General features: G+C 49.9%; 2 protein-coding genes across 2 annotated transcripts in view; one reads left to right on the forward strand and one right to left on the reverse strand.

Moving 5' to 3' along the window:
* Positions 1-20,969, reverse strand: part of TG (thyroglobulin) — a gene marked incomplete at both ends in the record, with an annotated part of 221,122 nt that overhangs the window by 59,947 nt on the left and 140,206 nt on the right. The gene's annotated exons all lie outside the window — the stretch shown is intronic.
* SLA (Src like adaptor) lies at positions 1,376-20,719 on the forward strand (the record flags this gene model as incomplete). Its single annotated transcript, XM_080695242.1, has 7 exons — positions 1,376-1,538; positions 10,021-10,120; positions 11,475-11,561; positions 12,894-12,997; positions 15,598-15,729; positions 19,294-19,426; positions 20,506-20,719. The coding sequence occupies exons 1-7, from the start codon at positions 1,478-1,480 to the stop codon at positions 20,717-20,719; spliced, it is 831 nt and encodes a 276-aa protein (XP_080551368.1). The 5' UTR covers positions 1,376-1,477.

The following is a 20,969-nucleotide window of genomic DNA, read 5'->3' on the forward strand; positions in this document are numbered from 1 at the left end:
GCAAAGCCCAAGGACCCCACCCTGTGGTGGACACTTCCGGGCTTCTGCCCAGTGTCCCCTGTGCCAGGGCCTCAGGGGGCAGGGCTCTGCCATCTCCCCAACCTCAGGGGTCCCTTCTCACATACCCCAGGAAAGAGGCACACAAATAGCCATTCTATGAGCCCCCCTAAGACCCCACTCCAGAAACATCTATGTCCCTTTTCAAAACATGCATATGATGACCCAGAATTGTGTGTGTGTGTGTGTGTGTGTGTGTGTGTGTGTGTGTGTGTGTGTGTAAGAGAGAGAGAGGGAGGAGAGGGAAAGAGAGAGAGAGAGAGAGAGAGAGAGAGAGAGAGAGAGATGGAGAGAGCAAGAGAGAGAGATTGGGGGTAGAACTCAGGGGACTTCTACCTCCAGGTTATACCCTAAGCCCTAATTTATTTGTTATTTAGAAACAGGGTCTCGCTAAGTCGCTGTCCTCGAATCTGTGATACTCCTGTCTCACCTCACAAATCCTGGGATTATTGGCATGTGCCATCATGTCTGGCCTGATGGCCCAGATTCTGAAAATTTGTCATTAAGGACAATCAGGAAATAGGTTGGAAATGGCAATAACTAACACCTACTTTATTCTGGGTCATGTTCCAAGTGCTTAACGTGCTTTGTATCAGTCAGTTCCTTCTGTAGCCACAACCCAAAGCTATCCCATTATCCCCCAAAACAGGCGAAAAAAGAGAATAACGTGACGAAGGCCATCCAGCTTATAAGCAAACTGCCTGAATTCCAACCTGGGCAGGCTCTAGAAGGAAAAGGCATTAAGGAGCAAGCTAGAGATGGAGCTTCAGAGGTTCAAATCCCAGCTCCCAGCCAGGCGTGTGGCACACACTTGTAATCCCAGAACTTGGGAGCCTGTGTGGATAACAGATATGGGATACAGGAGTATATTGCTAGGACGTTGTCCTTTTTGAGCCTTCTGGGGAAGCATATTAGAAAATTCAAACAGACAAGCAAAAGCAGATGTAGAAAGGGCCCCTCCTCAGCCAACTAGGTTGCAGGGGTACAGGACTCCTAATTTCGCCTGCCTGCATTCCTGGTGGGAGCCGTCAGCTGGAATTCCTGAGCTCGGCTCTTCCAGACCATCTGAATGGCTGCTTGGCCCCTTGCAGCCCCGCCTGCCCTCCTGGGCGAGGGTGCGGAGGAATGGAAACTTCTGCCACCAACAGCCTTTGCTAGCAACTTCCCTCTCTGTGGTTTTTCTCTGTCATTCCCTTGATAAAAGATCTCGAGCTGCGCGCATGAAACCAACATTCACGAATCGCATCTTCACCTAAACACAGCCGCCTTTCAAGAAGTGGCCTCCTGAGAGAGGATGCAGGATGCTCTCTAACTGGGTCACTCTTCACTCCGAGGACTCAGGACACAGCTCACCTTCCACCTTCTGTGTCTCTCCTACCGCAGGCTTCGAGAGGCTCCAACAGCCCCAGGAGACCGAGAGATGGGGAACAGCATGAAGTCCACCCCTGCACCCCCGGAGAGGCCGCTGCCCAGCACGGATGGTAAGTCTCCCTGTTTGTGGACCTGCCTGCCTCTCCCCTGCGAGAGGTGAAAACGGGGCCCTGGTGCCCGTTGGTGGCTGGTAGAAAGGGGTAACAGGTGTTTAAGGGCTCGGTAAACACTTCTCTCTTGTTTCATTTATAGTTCAAATATTTCAGAATTCCAAGTTCTAAGGGCTTGATAGCAATGCTAAGTTGTTGGCACCGTGAGCTCGGTCTTTGAGGCTGGCTGGTTTCATCCCTGGATTTCATGGGTGGGGAAACTGAGGCCCACAAAGGGAATGTTGCTCATGTCCTGAGCCTCTCAGAGTCAGATTCCTTAGCCCATGGCCATCTGATTCTGAAAGCTCCACTCTTGCTCACCATCCCCTGCCAAACAATGATAAAATGCTATCATTTGTAGTTAGCTCCATGAGGGTTTCATCATATTATTTTACCGAGCTGGGCACTGGCCCTGTTATGTCCTGCTGCAAATAAAGAAACCCTTGTGAGGTGAAGATGGTGGCACCAAGCACTCCAGGAAAGATCTGGTGCTGTGGACTCATCCGTGTGTGTGAAACTCAGCCTTTTGGGGAGATGCCAGGTTGGGCTGGACTCCCAGAACTACGAGGAGTCCTTCAGCCCCTGGCCAGAGCTAGAGGAAGCAGAAGCTGAAGGTTGAGAGTTTAATCCACAGAGTTCTGGATTAGATCTGGGGGCCTGCTGTCCATCTCCCAGTAGAGGTGGCCGCCCTGTTTCCCTTCACCACTGGGGTGTGGTACAGGCCAAGTCCAGTGGGTGCAACTGGCCACCGAGGCAGGAGAGCAGCTTCAATCCATCCCCAGCTGCAGCTCCTCTCTCTGTTGTCCCTTAACAAAGAGCCTTCTCCTTTTTTCCAAAATGGAGCTGTCAGGCCGCCAAATCATGTAATCTGAGGGCCCTTCAGATGCCCCCGTGAGCCTGGAGAGACCCTGCCCTCTGCGCCCGGTCAAGACAGCGGTTAGGCATCCTAGTGGCTTATGGTTTTTCTAGCCAGTAACTGCTCTCTCCAAACCAAAAGGGGAAAAACCAAAAGAATGTTCTTAGGATATTGGAACCAAACTGCATGATAAGCTAGTGCAGAGCTCCTTTCCAGACTCCTGAGAAGAGGGGCCTCTATTTGCTATTACAGAGCTCAGGACAGGGGACTGGGGACCTGCCTGGGCTTCTCCTCCACTAGCTCAGGTCATAGCTTCCTCCTCTTCATAAGCACTGCTAGTAAACTGCAGTGCCTGGGGGTTAGAGGTACCCACCCCCAGAACCCATCTGAGCCGTGCCCTCTCAGCCTGGGGATGCTTGAATAAACCCCATGAAAACATCAGCCTCCCTCCCAGGACTTGCTCACTTGCCTTCATGTTTTACAATGCAAATTGTCATGAAAGAAGTTTTTCTTTTTCCACTGTGTGGGTGGGAGGTCACCTCTAGAAAGGAGATAGAGGGTTCTCCCCCTGGACCTCTGCCTAAGAGAATTCCCCGGGGTCTAACCCAGTTTGTGACCCCAGCAGCCACATCAAGAGCGGGTGGGGGAGGGGCTTTCCACCCCCCACTGCTGAAAAGTTTCCCTTCTCAAGGATCCTAACTTTGTTTCCTCTTTTCTGTTGCATCTACTTGAGTTAGGGAGAAAGTTAGTCCCTATCCCTGGGCTGCAAAGCCTTGGGGCTCCAGGAGGGATCTCGGCAGCTACCCTCCCCAGGTGAGGCGCAGTGTGGTCTCCAGGAATGCTTTGGGCCAGCGCGGTGCTATCTGATTTTTCTAACAGGAGCCCCGGTGGGAAGGAGTTAAAGTGCTAAGCCCCTCCTGCACTCCTTCCAACCAGAGGCTTGGCTGTGCGCTTAAGACAGACATGTTTTCTGCATTGGGAGTAGCTCAGTCTTAACCCAAGCAAGGACTGTGAATGCTCTGGAACCTGGCTTCGGCCATCTAGTTTCTTCTAAACTAAGCGTTCCAGAATATTCTTCCTTAGTCTAGTTTCCAGAGACTAATAGTGCAAAACCAACTATTAGATGGAAACAGAGTATTTTCAGAGACGAAGGGTCCCATGGAGCCGCTAGAGGTGTCCCTGATGCTCTGGCCACTCAGCGAAGTCACTCAGCCCTCCCTAGAGACGGCTCTGAAACACAGAGGGGACCGCTCCCTCCCTCTCTGCAGCAGCAGAGCTCAGAAGGAGCTCGCTGGCCAATGGAGGGAGGCCAAGACTTTCAACACTGAACTTGGGGTCCTCTGGCTCCACGGGGCTGTGTCTATGTGGCCATCCCCCAAAGCGTTAAAGCGGCTGAACCGGCCACTCCATGGCTGGTGTCCAAATCGTCCCACACAGTGAACTTTCTTTCCAACTCTATGCATACTTGAGACTCTCTGTGTGGGACAGGGGCGTACAGAAGGGAGCAAGACCCAGAGAACTCCCAGTGTAGCGGGACCAGCGCTTTCCACCTTAAAACAATTCGGTTGCTCTGCTGCGATCATTTTCCCTTTATTTCTCTCCTTTTTTTTTGTTTTTTGCCCTGCAGTCCTCTGTCCAGAGGTGGCAATGCAGACCACTCTGGCTGCTGCACATTTGCCTTGGGAACACAAGGGTGGTAGGGCTAGTGGAGGTGGTGGGGGATCTGGAGAGCCAGCCGGGAGCTCCTCGGTCTCCGACCACCCTCATGAGAAGCCCTGGCAAGAAGTTGACATGCCCAGCCCAGACCTGATGGGCAGACCCCAGGATGGCAGGTGGTGGCACCAAGCCAAATTCTTAGCAGTCTGCCAGTGGATCTCAGCCCCCTGAAGCAGGCAGAGCACAGATCAGCTTCCAGCCTCTGAAATGAACACAGTTAGTTTGCCTCTGCACTGACACAGTTGGGTGAGCCTCTCTGGGTTCTCACTTGTACAATAGGAGTTAACTAGGGACTGGGGCTACGGCTTCCCCGACACAGTTCCAAGTGCTTTATGTGTATGAATTTACACATTCCGTGTGCAATTACATATTACACAGGAATTACTTAGTACCCGTGAATTTATGTAGAGGAACTCTTTGATTAGCTCAACAGCCCGTGAATGCCATCACATTTACTCTCTCCAATTGACTGCGGAGAAAACTCGAGGCATGGGAAAGTTAAATGAATGGACTGAGATTACCCAGCTCAGAAGGGGCTGGTAAAACCAGGGGACTGAGTCTAGCACCCTCTGCTCCCTCCCAGTTGCACACAGGAGAGGACCGGTTTTCCGGGGGTCTGTGTGCTCTGAGAAGAGTAGCCTTTCTAGGACAAGCAGGGCGTGCTGGCCCCCAGATTTAAGGACATCATGCGCTCTTTGGAGGGATCCCACAGGAGAACTTGGCCAGGTCTCTGTTTCTGGGATGGGTCTCACTTGCTGTGAGAAGATGGGACAATTTCGGGTAAGACCCGATCATTCGACTTACATCACTGTACCTTTAGTGAACACCCTACATGCTGCAACTGGCCTAGCAGACCCATGATTTCATATTGCTTAGAACAGAGCTACAGTTTCTTAAGTGAATTAGTATTAAACGTCATCAGGCCACTAGCAGGGTAGGTGGCGCTGGACTAGGACAAAAGAGAGAGCCGGTGGCCAGAGCAGGGGTCCATGTGCTCCACCAAGAGCTGCCCTGGGTGTGACGCCTGCGGGCAGCTGATTCATCAGTCCTGTGTGTTCATCAGTCCTTCTCTGGACCTGATGCATCTCTCTTTCCTGATGCTCACCATGAGGTAGCATCAGTCTATCTCCACCACAGAGTACGTGAGGACTGGCTGGGAGCACAGCACAGCACAGGGCCTGGGGCAGCTCGTTCCAAGGCCCCCCGCCACATTCATCCTGCTGCTGTGGCCCTGATGGTGATAGGAATGGGCATGGCAGATTGAAAGCCCATGCGCCTGTGAAAACCCCTTCTGAGAGCCCACAGGTAATTTCTTCCTTCTCAGTGCCAGCTCACCTGGGGTCCGGCAGCCCCAGAGAGAACAGAAACTGTCCCCTGAGAGACTAAGGCTCTGCCCAGCTCCAGGTCGTCCACTGGCCAATGGAGAAGCCAAGGCAGAAGGAGGTGTGTGGACCATCCAATCTCATTTTATACAGCTGCAATCCATCCCGCCATATATGTACAGTGGACCCACGGGCTCACAGTTCAAGGTGACTGGCAGAATCCAAGAGGCCTTCCCCCAGGCCAACCTGCACCTCTGTCTGATGAGGTGTGTGTGTGTGTGTGTGTGTGTGTGTGTGTGTGTGTGTGTGTCTGTGGTCTGTGTGTGATTTCCTGATGATGTTATTATTTACTTAAAGTCAGATCTGCTAGGGCTCTACAGGAGCCCCTGAGTTTGGGCACAGCTTCAGAGAAAAGCAAAACAGAAACTGAAATGGCTAGGCTCCCTAGCTCCCCACCATCCAGATACACAGTGGGTGCTTCCGTGTCAACCCTGAGCCTCATCTGGCGCCCGCCTTCAACTTAATCTATTAAGGATCAGGTGTTGACAGGGAGAGTCTGGATACTGAGCTCCAGGGAAAGCTACGTTGGTTTAGTCAAGTTACTGCAGGTGCAAATCCTCGCACTCTCCCTGACATTTAGAACTCATCCTTCTTTGGTTTCTTTCTCTTTTGAATAAGAACATATGTTCTGTAGGGCTGGGTGGAGCTTTGGAAGGAATGAATGACTGCGTTTGCCACACCGTGATAGATGGGAGCTACTGAGAATATTTTCAGCTTTCAGAAAGAAAACTAATACAAACAGAAGCTTGTCTATTTTTTTTACTTTATTTTGACTAAGTAATATCTGAGGCCAGTAAGTTCTGCCTGGGGCCCCTTTCTTTTCTGGGCTCATTTCCTATTTTATACTTTTGTACATTCTGTTCAACCTGACTCATTCTTGAGTTGAGCTATCAGCAAATTGTTTGGCATTTTGAGTTTCATCTCCTGCTCTCAGCAAAGAGAGTTGAAGTTTAGATGATTAGAAGGTGGTAAGATCCATCCAAATCTATACTGCCAGGTAGGTTCAAGATTTGGAACATGATTGGCTCCAACTGGTCTTGGGTGACGGGCTGGCCGCCCTGCTTCTTGGCAATGCTAGTGGCTGCCTTTCCTGAGGCACTGCCCGTCACACTGATAAGCTATCCTTAACCCCTCCCAGGGGCAGATAGTTCTACTTCCCATTTTAATACATGAAGAAATCCATCTCAGATTAATGAAAAATAAATCTGTCCCCAAATCTCAGAGCTCTGAAGTGGCAGAGGTGGATTTAAGCCACGTCTGATTGACTTCAAAGCCCGTTCTCTTTCCACATGCCCCTCTGAAAATTATCTCATGCACAGGACATAGCTCCTCACTCAGTTTCCCTCCCTGGAGTCTGCAATAATCCCGCCCACTCCCTCAGTACTCCGCTCTCTATCACTCATTTATCTGGCTGCATTTGAATGCCCTATTCTTCAGAAAACCAAGGGCTCCAGGAGGGCTTAGAATGTTGGAATTTGAGCAGCAAATGGAAATTTCCTACCTTGCATTCATTTCTCTGTTGGGGACAACTCAGAAGGGATCTGGCATGAGAGCTTCCTTAGAAAAGCCACCCCTCCCCACAGAGGAGCCCACCAGCTGCAGGACCTTCCAGTGACTCTGTGCTCTGCTTTGCCAACACTGATGGTGAAGGGGATGAGGATGCACGGAAGACCCTTGCAGAGGACCAGGCAGGTGTAAGCCATCAGGCCCATGAGCAAAAGCCCAAATGCAAGGTTGTATCAGTGACGTTTGTTACAGACATGAAAAGAAAAACATCGCTATTATGGAAATTCCACAGGAAACTTCTCTTTGCTATTGCGAAACTGAAATGCTCCAGCCCTGTAAGCCCCTCTTCCTTCATTGGAACAATTAGCTATGATGAGACTTTGCTTTTGTTTCTGTTCTTTTTTTGTTTTTAACATCATGAATGATGGTTGTTCTTTTGCCCAGTCTTAACTTTGAACCAGACATCAAACCACAAACCCTGGTAGACACAGCTTTCTCAAGGTTTAATTCTTGTCACAGGTAACACTTTCTGCATTTCTTATTTCAACCCTCTTATTTTGGGGAAGGGCTTTGGGGATGGCTGCCCCCCCTCTCCTGCCAGCCACGGACCAGCTCCCTCCTGTCAGGAGAGCTTTAACAATGCAGCACAAAAGCAGTTTTCAAGGGCACAGTGCATCTGGATCACTCCGCATCTGTATTTGAAATATCTGCCTTGAATATCCTTCAAGGGGCAGGCTCAGTCCTGGACTCAGAGCCGCATGACACAGAAGGCACACATACTCTTCCTATAGTTTACAACAAGGGGCCGGGGAAGGGGGAGATAGACATCCCCCTGACAGTCACACTATCATGAAAACACAACCTGGGGTCATTGCTTCAAAGGAAAAGGCAAGAGACAGAGAGTGGGAGGGATGACACAGGACAGCCAGTGTCTGGGCATAGGAAACAGTGGAGGCCCAGGGAACCCGGCAAGTAGAGAAAGCCTGTCTTCTACTTCACCAGCTGGGTTAATAAATGGCCCTTTTGTATCTGGGGCCTTTAGACAAACAAAAACAAGTTTTCATCTTGAAGTCATTTCCAACCCATCACATTCCAGACTAGGAAGCCCAGGCCTCGAGGCAGGAAGGTGTGACCACTTAGCCTTTCTGCCCATGGTCAGCCTCCACACAGGGCTAGCCAGAAAACTGAGCAAATCTGTGCCCGGCACTGGCACCATGTTCTCCTGGGCTTGCGCCTCAATTTGCATGTGCAATTTCATATTCTCTTTCTTAAAGAGATCCTTGGACTTACGCATACACTTCATGCCCAACTGAATCTGGATCTGCCCCCATTAGAACTCAAGACTTCTGGCTTCAAGCCCAGTACAACTTTAGGGCTTCCTGTAATTATTAGGGATCTAGACTGCACAAGGGAAGCATTCTCTTCTCCAGTTCAACCAAGAAGAAAGTAAGGGAGACAGTGAGTCTTGCCCTTGGGCAAGGCTGGTGGGTAGGAGAGGCTAACGGCCTTGGCAGGCCAGCTCTTCCATGGCCTAACACTGCTGGGTCATAGGAGCCCCAACCCATCTCTAGATTCGTAAGGACACTGAAGGTCACTTTTGATCTTCATCTCAGATCCAGGGACTCTCGCTTTTACGTAGTTGATTGTCTATGACTCAGTTTCCTTTGATGAGCAGCACATGTGAGTGTACTGTTCCACTATGATACTTGTTCCTGATTCATTTATCAATTGACAACCAAAAACCTTTACCAAAACACCCATTCGTCTTTCTTACTCATTCAGATAAAGGGTGCTTCATCTCTTCCTACTCTGTTCCAGGAGACTTGGGGTTAGGGGTTGTGAGAGGCTGGGGTCCCAGCAGGGCTGTCTGGATCCTGCAAAGTGGCCTGTTTGGGTGACCCTCCTGCATATCCAAGTGCTGGGACTCCCCCTAAACTTCCCAGGGGAGAGGACAGAAAAGACTTCCCCTATGACCAGGGCTTTGCTCACTTTTGTTTGGGTCACGGTGATCAGTAAACAACTATCACATAAAGGTGTCAATGCATAACCCAGAACTGTGAGTGTGGGCGTCTCTTGGCCCTCAGATAGAGTGGTAATTGTCATAGCAAACAACGAGTGAATTGCTCCTTTTTAAGATGTATAATTTCTCCCCTGAATTGCACCCCAGTAGGACTCTGCATCTAATACCCGTGAATCATGGCAAATTACCAGGGATGCAAATCACTAGGGTACTGATAGCGTCAAAAAGGAAATTCCCGTTATCACTCTGTCTCTGCAGTGAGCTGTACTCACGTGACCCAAAGAACGGTGCTTCTCTCTTCAAAACTTCACTAAAATCACTTCCAATATGCAAACGGTGAGAAGAGCGTTATTCTTTCGCCCACCACCCCCACCTGTTCCTGTTAACTAGATCCCCCAACATGGCCCCAGGCTCTACGAAGAAGAGATGCTCGGTGCAAACTCAGACATCATCGCCTCTTGTTCCTGGGGCCCACAGAACTCGCTTAACCTCCTTCGTTCATGTACCCCCACCAAGTGCTACAGATGGGAGACCTCAGGGCACCGGAAGGACACTGAGGTCTTAGAATGGGAAGGAGCTGACAGAGACCTCTGTCATTGCTGACATGGTTGCTACGTATGTCTCTCATCTCAGAAGGACCCTGGAACCAGCTCTTAGCCCCATTTCAAAGATGGAGAGACTGAGGGAGGCTTGTGGATACCAGAGGCTGAAGCGGACCTGTGACTTCAGCTCATAGGCCTCTGGGTCCCCATTTCTTGGGTGGGGATGTCAGGGCAGAGGCAGGCCTGCAGATGGGAGTGTGTCGCCCAGCTGTCGGGGGTCCACAAGCATGCCGCACCCTGTCTGAGGAGGGGCCTGGGTACTCTGTGCTTCACCAGGAGTGAGGTGACTCCTGCAGAAACACGGCCTCACCCCTCCCAGGCACCTTTCCCTCCTGAATCCAATTCCTCCCTCTTTCCCCAGGACTGGAGAGTGACTTCCTCGCGGTGCTCAGTGACTACCCATCCCCCGATATCAGCCCCCCAATATTCCGCCGAGGGGAGAAGCTGCGTGTGATTTCTGAGTGAGTTAACTTGTTCAAAACTTGTCTCATCCTCAAAACAGTCTGGGCTCAGTCTGGGTGGGAATCATTGGGTTTTTAACTCTAGTTATATAAATCCACATGGTCCTACTGTGGGAAATTTGACCCATATTGTGACCCCCCCACACACCCCTTGGTATTAAAGATCCTCTAAAACCTTCAATAGCTCCCTGTGGCCTGCTGGATACAATTTAAATTCCTGAGCTTGGCTTTGAGACCCTTTATTATCTAAATTTTACTGCTCATGTGGCTGTGTCTCATGTCCCACTGTACGTGTGGTGTAACATTACATGTCAGGGCAAGCTGGGAAGGGAGACCCGGGTCTGAACACAGTTCTGATGAGAAACAGTATTACCTTCTATTCCTGCTGTCTCTTCAGTCCAGTTCCAGTGTTTAGGACCAAACAGGGGTTCTTAGCCCCTTTTTTCATATCCTTGCTGATACAGACACAGGAAACTATGTTTAGTTATATTTCAGGGTAAAAACCAACACACTAAACCTTTATTTAAAAGAGCCTCCAACTACAGAGTATGAGTTGGGGATATGAGCTATTGATCCTGAAATGTACCAGTTGCCAGCATCTGGGAAAGCATTTGAGTTAGCTTGGATGTCTACTGGACACACATGCTTTTTTTTTTTTTTTTTTTCGGGTCTGGGGATGGAACCCAGGGGTATTTGACCTCTGAGCTACACCCCCTTACCCTAGTTTTATTTTATTTATTTATTTTTTTGTGTTACTGGGGGTAGAACCCAGGGGCTTTCTACCTCCAGGTGTACTTCCAGACCTATTTTATCCTTTATTTTGAAACAGGGTCTCACTAAGTTGCTGAGAGCCTCACTAAGTAGCTGAGGCTGGCTTCGAAGCTGTGCGATCCTCTTGTCTCAGCCTCCCAAGCTCTGAGATTACAAGTATGTGCTACCATGACCAGCTAAAACACGTTAAAAAATAAATAAAACTCCTAAGCCACGCTTAATGGCACACACTTGTAATCCCAGCATTCAGGAGGCTGAGAAGGAAGGATCAGGGTTTATATAGAGAGCCTCAGCTACTTAGTGAGGCCCTTTGCAACTCAATGAGACCCTGTTTCAAAATAAAGGTTAAAAACTAAGACTGGGGATATAGCTCAGAGGTAGAATGCCTGAGTTCCATCCCCAGTACCACAAAATAAATAAAAAATAAATAAATAAATCTCCCAGATAAAGAAAAGAAGGCCAACATGGCCAATGGCAGAACTAGAAAACCGAGTGCTGGAAGCTGCGGGGCCAAGGCTGAGGGCTGCTTGCTTGTCTCCTGTCTTGCCGTTTAGCCACCATCTTGTCTGTCTTGTTTTGACAGTGAAGGGGGCTGGTGGAAAGCCATTTCTCTTAGCACCGGCCGGGAGAGTTACATTCCTGGAATCTGCGTGGCCCGAGTCTACCACGGGTGAGTACGAGTCTTGAGTAGCATTGTTAAATCATGATGACATCTACCCTGGCAGAAGAGGCTTCCAGCATGGTATGGTGAGAAGGAAGGGTATGCCTACGCAGCCTCAGACATGAGGGATGACCCAGGCTTGGACTCATCCCTCCCACCCTCTGTGACTCAATTTCCCCACAAGTAAAATGAAGAAAGTCAGACCTTTCAGTTCAAACATGATGCATCTGGTACACACATAGCCCTGGATACATAAGCACTCCCATCACAGAATGGCCCAACAGCTCCAACTTGGTCTCTTTGGGCTCAGACCCTACCCCCTGTGTGGCTGTGGACAAGGTGCTCGACTTTCTGCACACCATTGGTTTTCTTTCTTTGTGTGTCAAATAGTAAAATATAGACTGATAAAGATAATAATATATCATAACGGAGAGCACTATACAAAATGATAGGTAGGAATATGACCAAAGGGTAGGGATGGAAGGAGAATGGGGTGGATAACACCTGCTCACTTTATAACCACCTGTGTCACACAACGAGGGACCAGCACATTCCAGCTGATGCTGGAGGAGCGGGCTTAGAAAGAGGTCTCACACATCCCACATGATTATCCAGCCTCACACCTGGCTGGTAATATGCACTTAAGAAAATTTATTTGAAAGCTTTAAAATATGAATGAATTAGCCAGGCATGGTGGTGCACACTTGTAATCCCAGCATTTGGGAGGCTGAAACAGAGGGATCGAGGTTCTCAGAGAGCCTCAGCTACTTTGTGAAGCCCTCTGCAACTCAGTGAGACCCTGTTTAAAAATAAAGAATAGCCTCTCGTGCTGGCACACACTTGTAATCCCTGCGCTTGGTAGGTAGAGACAGGAGGATCATGCAGGTTTGAAGCCAGCCTCACTGGCTTAAGAGACCCTGTTTCCAAATAAAACTATAAAATAGGTCTGGGAGTACAGCCTGGAGGTAGAAGGGTTTCCAGGAACCCCAGTACCACCAAAATAAATAAATAAAATAAGATAAAATAAAGACAGAAAGCAAGATTAAAAAAAATAGGGCTGGGAGTGTAGCTCAGAGGTAGAATGTCCCTGAGTTCTATCCCCAGTACATATACATACATACATACATACATACATATATATATATATATATATATATATATATACACACACACACACACACACACACGAGTGAATGAATGAACCAATGAATGAATGAATGAGTGAGTGAACAGGTGACTTCCTCCTCTTTGTGACTGCAGCAGTTTTATAGTAACTTGTACTGAGTGGGGCTGGCTTCCCATGGGTGGGACAGGCGCTCATGGCTGTCTCCTTCCTCCCAGGTGGCTGTTTGAAGGGCTGGGCAGGGACAAGGCGGAGGAGCTGCTGCAGCTGCCTGACACCAAGGTCGGCTCCTTCATGATCAGAGAGAGTGAGACCAAGAAAGGTGAGCAGCTGGCCTTTGGAGGCCATGATCAGTGGGCAGGTCTTGCCCCTTCGGACTCATGACCCCATGCCCATTCCCCTCCTGTCCGGTGTGCATGCACATGGATCAGGCATGCAGCTCCCTGCAGCCCAGGCCCACGTGCCTGCCGAGGCCAGAAAAACAGCAAAAAGCCAAGAAACAAGGGGCAGGTAGCCGGGTGCAGCGCAGGTCCTGACCCAGAGCAGGTCCGGCCTCCTCTTGTTGGAGAATTTTCTACCAACTGGGAACAAGGTTGAGAGCCAGATGTGGGCAGAGTGCTGAGCACACAGACCGTGAATGCTGGCCCAACCTGGCCTGTCCCTCCCCCACCATGAGGTGCAGGAGGTTATTATAGCTCTGAGGTCTGTTTTTTCATCTGTGAAGTGGGAAAAAGGCCTCCCTAATTTCAGGGTTGCAGGGACGTTCAGTGGTACTCCTGTGCGTGGTGGTGTTGGCATCCAGGGGCTGCATCGACAGCGCCCTCTGTGCTCTGCAGTTAGACGAGATGGCTGAGTAAATGAGGACGAGCAGCTGAGCCTGCTGCCCTGATCTTTATCCTTATAATTTCCTGCATCAGTGAAGACAGAAATCACGGGGGCCCTTTGTGTGGTTCAGAGCGAGGGTCCTGGATTCTAGTGTCAGCCCAGAATGACTAAGTGGTCCCGCCTTTTTCTCAGCCTCAGTCCTCTTAGCTATGACATAGGATTGATGACAGCACCATGTCACTGTGCCTGGGAGACAGTAAGGGCTAAAAGTCCCAGGAGCAAAACCCTTAACAGCTGGCACTGTCCCTCCCTAAATAACCAGCATAACAGCTTTTTAGATACAGATGCTTTAAGTTCTTAGTCTGTGTCACGTTCACATGCTATCAAAGCAGGGGAAATGGGGTATCTAAGAGTCTCTCTGAGGCCCCCCAAGCATGCTACCTGGGCCGAAGCCTTCGCCAAAATGGGCAAAACCTGGCTTTGGGGCCACAGGAAGTGTGTGTGTGTGTGTGTGTGTGTGTGTGTGTGTGTGTGTGTGATTTAAAAATACCCAGACCAACTTTTTCCCCTCAAAAACCTTCCTGTACAGGGAAAAGGGAGGTCAAAGCAGATCCTCAATGCCATGTATATTTGCTGGGGTCCCGCCAATCAAGGACCTGACCCTCCTAGGCCAGTGTGGCCAAGAGCGGAGAGGACCCTGCTGGGTACCATGCCTCTTCAAAAATGACGGGCGTGGTAGTGCACGCTTGTAATCCCCGCTCTTGGGAGGCAGAAACAGGAGGATCGCACAGGTTCAAAGCCGTGTGCGCTGGCTTGGGAGACCCTGTTTCCAAATAAAAATGTAAAAATAGGTCTGGGAGTGTAGCCTGGAGGTAGAAGGGCTTCCAGGAACCCCAGTACCACCAAAAAAAAAAAAAAAAATGACATTGTCCTCAGGCCTCTGCGGTGGTGAGCAGCCCCGACTCCACCCCCAACGTATGCAAAGTTCTAATGATTTTCCACTTGCATTTTTGACCTGCACCCTACTTCCAGTTCCCCTGGATATGATGAAAGTCACATAATGGGTGATTCAGAGAGCAGATCTGGGGCACAATAGGGTCCCCAGGAGGGACAAGGTGTCAGTGACTACAGGGCTACCCAGCCCAGGGTTACCATCCCTGAGTTTCACCCTTGACCTCACTCAGAGGCTCTGAGCCGCTACTTTTCTATCTAGAAAAAAATATTTGGGGATGGTGACTCCCCGGCCCTGTCTGAGAATCTAGAATTTGCTTGGAAGTAGCTAACCCCTCTGCCTGGAATACAGGACAGGACAGATTCAAGAAACGCCCATGTCTTTCCCTGTGTCCATTGATTGAGAAATTTTCATTCCCTGGGCCCCAGAAGGTGGAGCAGTGGGGTCCTTAAACATGACCTATGTTCAATCTCTCACTTTCCATTTGGGGAAACTGAGGCTAAGAGAGGCGAGAGTACATGTCTGAGGTTTCCCTCTTACTAACTCAGGTCAAGTCATTGGCAGTGCTGAAGGAGAAACAGCCTTTCGCTTGGTCTTAGGGACCTCAGAACACTCGGGGATACCCAGTCACCAGCATGGTTTCCACATTTCTGAAGAAACTGAACTTAAATTAGAGGGGTAGGGTCCAAAAAAAGAAGATGTTACTGTAAGATCTCCCAGTGTACAGTACAGTGTGTCTGAGGGGCAGGGACAGGTAAGGGAAGATGGCGGTGCCAACATCACCATGTGTTCTTGGGAACCAAGAGATACAGAGTCCGCATATAGAAGCTGCAACCAAACCACAAGCACCAATGTGTCAGCAAGGATTATGGGGATGAGGGTGCACCCTGATGTCCAGCTCTAAAGCAGGAGGACTGGGCCTGTTGACTCAGGATCCTGTGCCAGCAGGTTGTTAAAACAATACATCCTCTGGGGTCTGAACATAGAGGGTGGAGCGGCACAGCTGTGTCTCCCATAGGCGCCCTGTCCAGATGTGGCTGCGGCAGCCTATGATGAGCAGCCCTCTATTTCAGGGGAGGTGGGCTGGTCCGCACTGGCCCTGCAAAGGGACTGTGGTTGCCACTAACTATCACCTTCTCCTGCAGGGTTTTATTCGCTGTCCGTGAGACACAGGCAGGTGAAGCATTACCGCATCTTCCGCCTGCCCAACAACTGGTACTACATCTCCCCGAGGCTCACCTTCCAGTGCCTGGAGGACCTGGTCAATCACTATTCTGGTAAGAGTCAGGGGTTCTGAGAGGGGGCTGCTCTGCACTAACTAAATGGTGGCGCCATCAGCCTTGGATCAGCAGGTCCCTATACTCATATCCACAGACCCTTTGCCCCGCTTTAAGTGGCCCTAGCATTTGGGGCTTCTGGGAATTTGTCCTGAAATGCCACTGATCCCCTTTTTCTACTCACAACCCTCCCCTCATGACCAATATCAGCCCACATCTGTTATGAAGCCGTAGCAATGAGAATTCATCGATACTCCCTCTTCTCTGTGCCCAGAGCATGCCTGGCATTTCTCTCCCTAGTGCTGTGGTTGTTCTGCCCTGAGGCCTAGCTAATTGCATGCTAGTTTGTGTTCCCCAAAGAGATCCTAAAGACCGAGAGGTATTGGACTCTCTTCAGCTGTGTCTCCTTCTTGGAGTCAGGAATGGCTCAAGTTTTCCCAGGCTGATGGGGGCAGGGAGCATCTTCCCAGACAGGAGGACCATAACATGGTTTCTTTGGAAGGACCATATAATCAGAAGAGAGAGGTTGAGTTAGACTGTGAAAGTCCTGAATGCCCACTCAGGAGAGAAATTGTAAACACCTGGCTAAGCCGGCGCTGGCACCTTCGTGTCTCTGTCCTGGGTCTGCTCATGGCTGCCTGGGCCACCTGGGCTTCAACATCTGCCTCTCTGTGCCTCACTTTCTTCCTGCACAGTCCAGAGAACATTGTCTCCACTTACAGGAGAAAGAAAATCTGGATGGTGCTGAGGAGAGAGGCTGGCACTGACCTGGCATAATGTCCACTCGGGCAGGACGCTCCTCCCTCCTCCCTTGCTCTGCCCAGTGAGGGGACAAAGAGAAGAGGTTGTTCCGGCTTTTTAAGCCTCCTCTCCATTCCCAGTTCAGGAGGCCTGATCCTGCTACTCATGGGCAACCTGGCTAGCATTCTTCAGAATTCAGGGTCTTTAACTGAAGAAGCAAAGGGCATTTTAAGGAGCTCATAGGGCCTTTGAGTGACACCCCAGACCTATGAGTAGTGGCCAGAGAGGAAGGAGTAATAAGCTTCTGGAATGGCAGGTCCAAGCAGGCTGCAGACTGCTGGAGCTTTAGGGCATGTCTTCTGACCTCAGGCTCCCCACTCATGGAAGGTGGGGGAAACAGCCCCCAGAAGGGGATCCCACAATTGCTAAACATCATCCTTTTGTGCTGTGTGTGGCCTGGCCTCGCACCCATAACAGATACAAAATCTACTCTAGTAACTATCATTTCTGGGATACCCACCCTACTCTCAAGGCTAGCTAAAAATGAAAGAGGAAGGGAGTCCTGGACATAGCCAGTTTGATTGCTGAGCAAAGGCTAGTCGTGGTATTTGGCTTTTAATAACAATCATCCGAGGGGTGTATAGACCGTAAGATTTGCATACACGAAAGCAAACATGAAACGGATGCTGCCCCAACAGAGCTCTGGGGACTGGATGGTCATGAGGTTTCTGATACAGGAACCCCAAGTCCCCTCGGGCTGTGGGACCACTGGGAGGATCTCACACTAGTCAGAGCCAAAACTTTCCAGAACGATGTTCCTGTCTGTTGCATCAATCAATGGATGACAGCCATTGGGTTTACCTGTGAGGATAACTGGAAGGGTCTGGAAACCTGAAATGTCTCCTGAGCCCCTCCTAAGACATGGCTGGAAGGCTAAAGGGAGCAGGGGACCCTTGGATCAAGGCTGCTTCAGCCTCAGAGGGTGAAGGGTGAACTTTTAGGCAGCTGTGTGGATGAGGGTGAATTAGGCCAGTGGTATATTTCTTTCTTCTCCACTTAAGAGGCAATGTGCTGCCTTGGGAGTTGGTTCTGCTGGTTCTAAGTCAATGAAACAGGTTTTGTCACATTTCTGTGGCCCTTAGCAAGCCACTCAACCCTAGGTCCTCAGTTTCTTCAATCCAATGACGGCTACAGAAATACCACCCCCATAGTCGAGGTGGGGCCTGGGAGACATGGTGGGTGGCGGGAATGCAGCACCGGGCTCGCCTTCTATGAGGGTCTCTACCCCAGTGTGGCCTTGTCTAAGGAAGGCCTCCCTCAGTCCACTTGGCTTCTGTGGCTGCTCACCACAGCCAACTTCTCTGGGCCTTGTATCTGACCCTGTCTCCTTTTCTCATAAGCTGGGAGGCTATTTGCACCTCTAGCCCTGTCAGGTAATTATTTTTGATGCATATCTGGTCCAGCCTCCCTCGAACCACAGTTCTCCACGTGTGCCCTGTGGTCACAGTAAAATCACATCGGAAATTAGGAGCAGGCATGGGATCAGCCACCTTGGACAGGCTGGGAAGGGGGAGACTTTGCCACCGGTCCCCCACCCCCATTTTTATGAACCCAAGGGTACCCTACCACCGAGCTCCATTCTCAGATCTTTTGAAAGATTTTTTAATTTATTTTGAGACAAGATCTTGTCAAGTCGCCCAAGCTGGCCTCAAACTTGCAATCTTCCTGCCTCAGTCTTTGGTCGCTGGGATTACCAGTGTGTGCTGCCTCTCCTGGCCATAGTCTTTTTTTTTTTTTTTTTTTTTTTTGGTGGTGGTACTGGGGTTTCTGGAAACCCTTCTACCTCTGGGCTAAACTCCAAGACCTAATTTTTATATTTTTATTTGGAAACAGGGTCTCTTAAGCCAGTGCGGTTGGCTTCAAACCTGCATGATTCTCTTGTCTCCACCTCCCAAGCACGGGGATTACAAGCGTGCACCACCATGCCTGGCAACCACAGCCTTATTTTGCTGAGAGATGGGGCTATTGGAGGTGTGGCCTGCCTCCTAAAACCTGGGGACAAGTCGGCCTGAGGACCTGCTCTCCCATTCTAAGCTACATCTCCAGGGTGCATCTCCCTAGGGAAACAGGAAGCTCTGAGACCCCTGGCCTGAATGAGCTGCTCAGAATCTCCTCTGTCCCTGAGATGCTCGGGACAGCTCTCAGGATGCCAGGGTGGGGGAGATCTTAAACATGTGACGGCTCTGTCTCAATAGTTCTGAGAAGATGAGGCTTAGCTGGGTCATGCTACCAAAAGGAAATGGGTTTAATAATTCTCACTCTTTTTCATGTGTGTATACATATACACATTCTTTCCTCCTCCCCCTCCTGTTTCTTTGATCTTTCTTCCTGCCCGCAGGTGACTTTGGCCCACCTGCCTGGTCCTAACTGCTACTCTGTATACTCTAGGGATCCACCGCCCATTCCTGTGCCCAGGAGGCTGTTGGAGTGGTGGTGGGGCCTCTGGGCTTGAGCCCCATGTCGGCTGTCCTCACTTGCACATTGCTCTGAGTCTGCTCCTGAGGAAAGCGAAGGTCAGGAAGGCCCAGGCAATCTCCCGTCAGAGCAAAGCTGAAACTCACACGCTGTGGTTGATTCTGGGTCCCAAACCTCTCTGTGCTCACAGCCAGCTAAGCATAGAGCACATTGGGGTACAGGAACATTTCTCAAACAACCAGGCACATAGCCCTTAGCCTAGCCACTCTCGATCCTCAGCCTCAGTTTCCCCACGTGAGCAGCCAGGGATGTTCTAGAGACCCCTAACCACGGTAATTTTCTCTGCAGAGGTGGCTGATGGCCTGTGCTGTGTGCTCACCACGCCCTGCCTGACCCAGAGCACCCCTGCCCCCATGGCGAGGGCCTCCAGCTCACCTGTCACCTTGCGCCAGAAGACCTTCGACTGGAAGAGGATGTCCAGGTGTGTGTGTGTGTGTGTGTGTGTGTGTGTGTGTGTTTCCTATATTGATGTATAAGCACAAGAAATTACCAGACATGTGAACACCATGGCTGGGGCACAGGCCCTGTTGAAACCTGGAGCAGGCCCCTGGGCAGGTACAGATGCCCCCAAATCCACCATCCAGGCTATGTCATAGGGCTTATGACAACTACCACCAAGGCCCTCAGTCCCTTGTCTGCAAACATTTACGGAGTCCTTGTTCAATATTAACGGTACATTTTGTAGCAGAAATATACCAGCTTGTTTTCTCTAACCTTAGAATACTAGAAAGCTATACACAAACAAATCTTATGTCAAATTTAATGGTATTGTTGAATATGGTGGCCCACACCTATAAATCCAGTACTTGGGAGATTGAGACAAGAGGATCACAGATCTGAGGATAGCTTCAGCAAGTAGAGAGACTCTCATCAACCTAGTGAGATCCTATTTCAAATTTAAAATATGATAGAGCTGTAGGGGTGTAGCTCCAAGGTAGATTACCCCAGGGTTCAATCCTCAGCACCCCCCACACAATTATTATTATTATTATTATTATTATTATTATTATTATTATTCACGAAGCTGAAACATGCCACCAAGATTCTGGGATGACACTTCTTTTTCTAAAAAAAAAAGAAAATAAAAACTTCCACTGATTTCTGTTTCTTCCATTGTCAACCTTTGAGTCTTGAGCTGTAGCTCTGTAATTTGCGATTGGTGGGTTATCTTATGAATTGAATATGGATCTTATTGGTGAATTCAAAGAAATTAAAAAACCAGAATCGCCTGGGAGATGAATAAAAATGTTCTTTTTCATAGAAATATTCCCTAAGGTGATGTTGAAGGTTTTAGCCATCAGAGAAAGCAGGGTGGTTCAGAAAGACTGAAGTCACTGATCTGTCCCAGTGATTTGTCCAGAAAGGCAAGAGCAGAGTAAGTTAGAGGAAGAGTAACCAGCTCTTTGTTTCTTTTTTCCTCCTTTTCTCATTCTTGTCCCCCACCCCACCCCTCCATGTCCCATCACCCCCTGCCTCTGGCCCTGCTCTTCTGGCTCACAGGCTGCAGGAGGACCCCGAGGGAGCAGGAAACCCACTCGGGGTGGACGAGTCCCTTTTCAGCTATGGGCTTCGGGAAAGCATCGCCTCCTACTTGTCCCTGACGGGGGACGACGCCAGCCCCTTCAACCGGAAGAAGAAGAGCCTCTCTCTGATGTACAGCGGGAGTAAGCGCAAAAGCTCGCTCTTCTCAGCACCACCCTACTTTGAAGACTAGCCAGAGAATGGCTATTCTGGCTCACACCCAAAGGAATGCAGGCTCTGACTGTCACCTGGTTTCTTCCAGAAACCAACAGAGGCCACAGGGAGGCCCAAATTCTCATCTTCTCTATCCACATCTGGCCACGGGAGCCCTTCCTGGCATCTGATTAACTCTGTGGCACATGACACATGCAGTAGTGAAGTGCCAGGGCCACACCTCGAAGAGCCTAGCTTGTACGTGTGTGCACACATGTACAAGGACAAGG

Source organism: Muscardinus avellanarius, assembly GCF_963383645.1.
Source record: "Muscardinus avellanarius genome assembly, chromosome: 4".
NCBI lineage: Eukaryota > Metazoa > Chordata > Mammalia > Rodentia > Gliridae > Muscardinus > Muscardinus avellanarius.